Genomic DNA, 8,449 nt, shown 5'->3' with positions numbered 1-8,449 from the left:
TTTGATAGTTCTCTAGTTTTGTTTAATGGGACAAGATGAGCCTAGGATCTTCTTATCCCTCTGCGATCATTCCGCCTTGTTCTTTCCTTCACTTTTGAAGAAAGAAATTTGCAGAACACAGAATTCTTGATTTTTTTCTCTCTCAAGATATTAAATATTTCATCTCACTCTTTTCTGTTCAAATGTTTTCTGAGAAATCAGAAGTTATTTTTATCTTTGGTCCTCTTTATGTAATATGTTCCTCTCCCAAACTTTTTAATGATTTTTTTCTTTACTTTTAATTTTTTATAATTTGAAAATGAGAAGCCTAAGTGTATTAGTTTTCTCACTTTTTATTTACCTTTCTTTTCTTTCTTTCTTTCTTTCTTTCTTTCTTTCTCTCACTCTTTCCCTCCTTTCTTTCCTTCTTGCCCCCCCTTTCTTTCTTTCTTCTTTCTATTTTTGGGTTTTGTTTGTTCTGTTTTGTGTTGCATTTATCCTGCTTGGCATTCTTTGAGCTTCCTTGATCTTTGCTTAGCCTTCAAACACTTATTATTTTTTTTCTTTTTAATCTTCTCATTCTGGTATTGTCATTATGCATGCGTTACATCTTTTGTAGTGTCACACAGTCTTGAATAATCTGGGTTTTGTTGTTGTTTTGTTTAGTTTTTGAGCATTCTATTGATATATACTCTAGCTAAAACATTCTTCTTCCAATCATGTCTAGTTTAGTAATAATCCCTCTCATTCATTCTTTTTAAATAAAAAAAAAGTTTATTTTTTTATTTTGAGAGAGAGAGAGGTTTACAGAGAGAGAGAGACAGACAGACATAGACATAGACACAGAGACAGCAAGAGAGAGAGAATCCCAAGCAGGCTATCCATTGTCAATGGAGAGCCCAACTCAGGGTTCCATCTCACAAACAGTGAATCATGACCTGAGCCAAAATTAAGAATTGGACATTTAATTGACTAAGCCATCCAAGTGTCCCTAATTCATTCTTTACATTTGTTACAATGTTGTTTCTTTATAAAACTCTAGCAATTTTTGGTTCTTTTTAAAATTTTTCCATATTTCTGCTTACATCGGCCTTCTACTTTATCTATTACACCTTATCTATTACAAATCTTAGCATATTAATTATAGTTTTTTTTTAATTTCTGGTTTGCATGATGAGATACCACCTCACACCTGTCAAAATGTATAAAATTAACAACAAAGGAAACAATAGATGTTGACAAAGATGGAGAGAAAAGAAAACCTTCTTAAACTGTTTATGGGAATGCAAACTGATGCACTTTGAAATATAGTATGGAAAGTTAAAAATAGAACTACCCTACAACTCAGCAATTGCACTACTAGGTGTTTACTCAAAGGATACAAAACTACAGATTCAAAGGAACAGATGGAACATGATCTTTCTAGTAGCATTATCAACAATGTCCAAATTATGAAAAGAACCCAAATATCCACTTGTTAATTAATGGATAAAGGAGATGTTATGTTTATATAATATATACTATACTATACTATGCTTTACCATACCATACCATACCATACCATACCATACCATACCATACAGTATACATACACAAGAGAATATTACTCAACCATCAAAAAGAATGAGGGGCACCTGGGTGGCTCAGTTGATTGGATAGGTAACTTTGGCTCAGATCATGATCTTACGGTTCCTGTGTCAGGCTCTGTGTCGACATCTTGGAGCCTGGAGCTTGCTTTGGGTTCTGTGTCTCCTTCTCTATCTCTGCCATTCCTTGCTCACACTGTGTGTGTCTTTCTCTCTCTTTCAAATATCAATAAGCATTGAATTTTTTTTAAAGAATTAAATCTTGCCATTTGCAAAAATATTGAGGGAGCTAGAATTTATAATGCTAAGAAAAACAAGTTAGAAAGACAAATACCAAGTGATTTCACTCATATGTGGAATTTAAGAAACAAAACAGAAGAACATAAGGAAAGAGGGAAAATAGAGAGGGAGGCAAACCAAAGGGAACTCTTAACTGCAGAGAACAGAATGAGGGGTGTTGGAAGGGAGGTGAGTGGTGTGTAGGCTAACTGGGTGATGGTATTAAGGAGGGCACTTAATGTGATGGGGCATAGATGTTTTATATAAGTGATGAATTAATAAATTCTACTCCTGAAACCAATATTTCACTACATGTTAAAATACTACAATTTAAATAAAAACTTAAAAAAGTAAAAAAAATAAAATTATTGGTTTATTAATTCTAACATCTCTGCCAGGTATGATTTTGATCTTTGTTCTGTCTCTTCGCAATTTTTTTACATTGTAGAGTATTTTTTTTTTTTAATGGGGAGAGATTTTGCCCCAATTAAAGTAAATGGTGTATGAAGCCCGTTAGTTATTGATAAGATATGTGGGGGAGGAGATAGCATTTGATAGTCTTATGATTTGTCTTTAACTTGTAATAATCCTGTGTTTCTCAACTGTAAAATTCACACGTGTTTCAAATCTTCTATCTTCATGGAGGGAAGTATGTGTACTTAAGGTGGAGCTGGGTGTTTTTCTTCTCTTGTGTGGAAGGCTGCTTGGTGTTTGGTTATTTCTATTTCCACAAGACAATTAGGCTGTGAGATTAACCCCATGTTAGGGCAGGTTAGTATGTTAGGTTCTGGTTAACAGTTTCTCCTGAGGGCACAAATTAGTAAAACTGAGAATGTTCTGGGGTTTTTTATTTTTATTTTTCTTCTTATTTTCCTTCTCCCTGCTGAAAGGCTTAGTAATTTTTCCCCCTAGTATTTTACTGTGGGAACCTGACCTCTAAAAACATAGGGACCCTTTATTTCTGGATTTTCCTGGAGTTTTTAACTTTCAGAGTTTTCTACTACAAGAGCAATGAGTCAATCATAGTTCAGGTTGTCTTATTTCAACACTGGTTCAATGCTGTGATATCTGCTCTAATGAGTCATTGGTACGTAAGCTATGAAGTTCTATATTCACCTGACGATATCTTTAATCTTAAGGTCCATGGTATCTCCTATATTCTTGTTTATATCATAGACATAAACAGAGTTCTAGATATTTCAATCTGTTTATATTTTTACTTGGTAAAATTACCAGTGATTCCCAGATTTTTTTTTTACTGATAAATTATAATTTTATTGGAAACGAATATGCCAGGAATATTGTTGCCTTTGGTGATGCTATTTTCCTATGTGTTAAAATCTCTTATTAAATATTATGAACAAAACCAGTATGATATTCCTTTATTTAATTTCAATTTGAAAATTCAAAAAACATTAAAGAATGGGACAGAACAAACCTAGACAACAAAAATTTTTCAATGTCCTATTGGATATTCATGTAACTGAAAAAATGATCTTCACATTTTTCTCACCAAAGAATCTACTCACTCGGTCATCCATATTAATCCAGTCTTTGCATGGCTTAATGTAGGTAAAACGTTTGTACTTTACAAGAAGTGTTTTCCTACTGTACCAGTCTGAGCCATCTAGAATTATAAGAAAACACATATCCTCTTCAGGGAAAAAGTCGACTCAAGACCCACTTTTATAATGTTCTATTTTCAATGATTGCATAGAATCATGGTTATGATATTGATTTGGTAATGTACATATGGTCTGTGCATTAACACAGGAAATTGACAAATAGTACAAATTATAGCATTACTGTTAGTATTTTGGATGATTAATCTTTAAACATTTACTAGAATAACAAGGCTTAAGGGTAACACTAAAATTCAATTCAACAACTTTTGGACATTTTTACCCAAATCCTTTAAATGTTGCAAATTTTTTTTCAATTATTCATTATATTTTTTATTATAGTGTATTGTCAAGTTGATTTCCATATAGCACCCAGTGCTCATCCCAACAAGTGCCCCCCTCCATGCCCATCACCCATCTTCCACTCTCTTCCACCCCCCATCAACCCTCAGTTTGTACTCAGTATTTAAGAGCCTCTTACTGTTTGTCCCCAGATTACTTATAGGATGAGACAGAAACAAGAAATCTGAATATTTGGTAATTTCTACCAAGAGAATTATGAAATATTTTGTGCACTGAATTTTTAATAATCTGGACTATGAAAACCTAAAGTTTATTTTTGCTAAGAAGAAAATATAAACTTTCTTTTGAGCATGAGAACAGAGTAGCCCTGGTGTACCCAGGCAATTGGGAATACTTATTCTTTACAGCATGAAACACATGTGTGTAACAAATAAGGAAGATATTTTATTAGGTTTGTGGTTATGGTTGTACTAATCTAAATTTGTATAGGAAATAAAGACATTTTGGTTCATGACTCAGAACTACTCACAATATATATGGAGATTCAATTTGAAAATTTAGAAAAATTTGAATATAGGATAAAATGGAACCTGTTGATGTGATATCAGGGCAGAATTATCCTTAGGGAACCACAACAACTATGGGTGAATACCAGATGATAGACATAGTGAAATAGATCTGTGTGCAGTCAGACAAATACTAAGTCCCAAGCAGCACATAAAACCCAAATAATAAAGGAATTCTAAAATACCTCTGTGCTTCCTGAACAGTGCGGAGAAGGTATGGATGCATACTTCTCCAAGAAATGAGAAAAACGTAAGAATGGCATGGCATGATTACATTCAGTGTATTCTAAAGAATGAGGAAAAGTAAGGAACCCCAGACAAGAAATAAATCCATGAATATATGGTCAATTAATTTGCAACAAAGAAGCTAAGAATATACTATGGAGAAAACACAGACTATTCAATAAATGAATATTTTATATAATTCCCAGTTGGTTAATCTGAAAGGTCACATGCAAAAAAAAATAGAATATTATCTTAAACAATACACAAAAAAGAGTTTAAAATGGATTAAAGATAAATGTAAGAGGGGCGCCTGAGTGGCTCAGTTGGTTAAGCGTCCGACTTCAGCTCAGGTCATGATCTCACAGCTTGTGGGTTCGAGCCCCGCATCAGGGGCTCGGATTCTGTGTCTCCCCCTCTGTCTGACCTTCCCCTGCTCTCTCTCTCTCTCAGNGAATGGCATGGCATGATTACATTCAGTGTATTCTAAAGAATGAGGAAAAGTAAGGAACCCCAGACAAGAAATAAATCCATGAATATATGGTCAATTAATTTGCAACAAAGAAGCTAAGAATATACTATGGAGAAAACACAGACTATTCAATAAATGAATATTTTATATAATTCCCAGTTGGTTAATCTGAAAGGTCACATGCAAAAAAAAATAGAATATTATCTTAAACAATACACAAAAAAGAGTTTAAAATGGATTAAAGATAAATGTAAGAGGGGCGCCTGAGTGGCTCAGTTGGTTAAGCGTCCGACTTCAGCTCAGGTCATGATCTCACAGCTTGTGGGTTCGAGCCCCGCATCAGGGGCTCGGATTCTGTGTCTCCCCCTCTGTCTGACCTTCCCCTGCTCTCTCTCTCTCTCAGAAATAAATAAAAAACATTAATTTTTTTTTAATTTAAAAGAATAAAAAAAATAAATGTAAGAAATTACACCATAAAATTTCTGGAAGGAATAAGTGGTTAACTTCTAGACACAAGTATATATGGTTATATGTAGTTTTTTTTGAAATCTTACACTAAAGGAAAAAAGAACATATGTTTGAGATAGTCAAGTGGGACTATCTCAAACTAAAAATTTGCACAAAAAAGAGAACCATCAACAAATTAAAAGACAAACTACTGAATACAGCAAAATATAGCTGCAAATCATATGTATGAATAAGGGCTGGTATACAAAATACATAAAGAAAACATATAATTCAATAATAAAAATAATAAGTACAAAATTTGCAGAGTTGTTAATAAGAGATCATTTTCCAAAGAATATTCTAATGGACAAAAATACAAAAGAAAAAATTCAATGGCATAACTCATCAGAGATTGCAAATACAAACCACAATGAGATATTACCTTACATATTTAGAACAGCTCTTATCAAAAAAACAGGGAATAAGTATTAGTGAGACTGTAGGAAAATGGGTATCTCTTCACTGTTAGTGGGAATGGTACATCCATTATGGAGAAAAGTTTGGAGGTTCCTTATGAAATTAAAAATGGAACTACCGTATCATCCAGAAATTCCACTATTGGATATTTATACAAATAAAACCAAAACACTTATTGGAAAAGATATAATATTTGCTATTTTAATTGTAGCATTTTTCACAATACCTAAGAACCTAAGATACGGAAACAACCTAAGTATCCTAAGTATCTATTGATGTATGTATATGTATTGATTTCAATTAGCAATGTTATAGAATTTATTGTCCTATTTTAGCTTTGGGGAGATAGGCTAAATATATTAGAACTATTATAATGATTAATACCGTTAAGTTGGACTGTTTCCAATGTCACTTCAATGTATTAATAAAGTTTTAGTACCCACAAATTAAGGGAAAATATATGTCATTTACATTTATTGAAAAATTACCACAAAAGTAGAGTGATTGGGAATATAAAATTATTTTGTCAAATCTCAATTTCTTAATTTTCTAAATTAATATGTCTTCAATCTTGGCATTGCTCCTCATGAGGGTAAAAGGTGAAAGTTATGTATTTCTAAAGCAGCAAGATGAATGAGAACTTTGTCTACACTTATACAGGGCAGGTCCTTTGACTCCCTCTTCTCAGGGCTCCCATCACCTCCTTGTTTCTCAGGCTGTAAATGATAGGGTTGAGCATTGGAGTCAGGATGGTGTAGAAGACAGCCAGAACCTTGTCCTCTATTGGAGACCTTAGCGATCTTGGGTGTAGATAGGTGTAAGCAAAAGGTACATAGTATAAAATGACCACAGTGAGGTGGGTGCTGCAGGTCGAATAGGTCTTCTTCCTCCCTTCTGTTGAGTGCATGCGGCAGATGACAAGGAGAACTCGGCCATAGGAACATGCAATGCCAATGAAAGGAAACACAAGGAAGAGGGTTGTGCTGACAAACACTGTGTACTCATAGACCCAGGTGTCCATGCAGGCCAGAGTCAACATGGCCGGGACATCACAGAAGAAATGGTTGATGGACCTAGATCGACAATAAGGGATATGGAGGGCATACACAGTGTGGGCACAGGAGTTGATAGAGCTCATTATCCAAGATCCTGTTATCATCAGCACACATACGTTTTTTCTCATACGAATGGCATAGTGAAGAGGAAAGCAAATAGCCACATATCGATCATAAGCCATAGAGGCCAACAGTAATCCTTCTGCACTAGCTAAAGTAATGAAGAAGAAACTCTGAATACCACACTCAATGAAAGAAATAGACTTGTTTCCAAAAATATAATCGGAAGCCATCTTGGGGACAATGGTGGAGATGTAGCTCAAGTCCATGAGGGAGAGCTGGCTAAGTAGAAAGTACATGGGTGTGTGGAGGTGGGTGTCCAGGAGTATGAGGATGATCATGGACATGTTGCCAGAAAGAGCCATTAGGAAAATGAGGGCAATGAAAATAAAGAAGAACAGGCCAATTCTTGATGATGGGAACAAGCCCACTAAGAAGAAATCAGTAGATGTTTCGTTATTTTCCATAGGACATTAATGTAGCTTTCCCTAAAGAGAAACACATATTGAGTACAGAAATTAAGCTCTTATTAATTCATTGTTTTTGTTCCAAACTGTGATTTAGTTATGAATCATAATAACTCTGAACAACTTAACACATATTTTAATAAAACCATCCTGCGAGTGTTGGCCTCATAGATAGTATCTATATAGGAAATGTATATGTTTACAAATATTTAATAGAACTCTGTAAGTCTTTACAAATAATATATTTTTGTAATGTTTTTATTGAAATGTATATTTTATTTTTCTACATAAATTTAGATATTATCAATATCAGAACTTATACATTCTATGTATGAATTGTAAATGAATGTAAATGCAATACTTACAGATTTGTATTTGACTACATTTTATGACCCTTTGACAATGATTTTTAATTTATTTTAAGCCCTAATATTTATAAAAATAAGGTTACCTATCAGTTCATGCTAACAAATTATACTCTTTTTTTTAGTTTTCCTCAATTTGATTTCCAAATAAGCTTTTTAGATCCTAAACATCATTATCCCCCTTTTTCTTCAGAAATCTACAGTTAATAATTATTGCCAGATATATATATATATATATATATATATATATATATATATATATATATATAACATATTTTTTCTTCCTTACTCAACAATCAATTGCTCTAGTTTAAGGGAACCCCTTTCATGCGAACTTATTCTCCAAATTTATTGTAGTTTACATGACTCTGCTCAAGCTTTCTGAAAAAATATGTATTCTGTTTATCTGCTTCTCAATAGTTATTTAACATTATGCATTGCTTTATTGCAGCTTTCCTTACCTTTTTTCCTCTTGTTTTTCTTATTTAAAACTCGTTCCATTTCTAGATAAGTGTTAGAGTTTATCCCATAAGTGAATTCACCTCTTTG

At 33.4% G+C, this 8,449-nt stretch overlaps 1 protein-coding gene across 1 annotated transcript; it reads right to left on the bottom strand.

The window, feature by feature from the left end:
• Nucleotides 1–6,605: 6,605 nt before the first annotated feature.
• On the bottom strand, nucleotides 6,606–7,535 carry LOC144229986 (olfactory receptor 2L8-like). The gene has a single exon (XM_077762474.1). The coding sequence runs from the start codon at nucleotides 7,533–7,535 to the stop codon at nucleotides 6,606–6,608; it is 930 nt and encodes a 309-aa protein (XP_077618600.1).
• Between the last annotated feature and the right edge of the window lie 914 nt (nucleotides 7,536–8,449).

Source organism: Crocuta crocuta, unplaced genomic scaffold (genome assembly GCF_008692635.1).
Source record: "Crocuta crocuta isolate KB4526 unplaced genomic scaffold, BGI_CrCroc_1.0 scaffold1710, whole genome shotgun sequence".
Taxonomy (NCBI): Eukaryota; Metazoa; Chordata; class Mammalia; order Carnivora; family Hyaenidae; genus Crocuta; species Crocuta crocuta.
The sequence above is the reverse complement of the archived record's forward strand: the minus strand, read 5'-3'. Positions and strand labels throughout refer to the sequence as shown.

Coding starts and splice junctions, on each gene's coding strand:
- LOC144229986 (XM_077762474.1), bottom strand. CDS start 7,535: ATGGAAAATAACGAAACATCTACTGATTTCTTCTTAGTGGGCTTGTTC.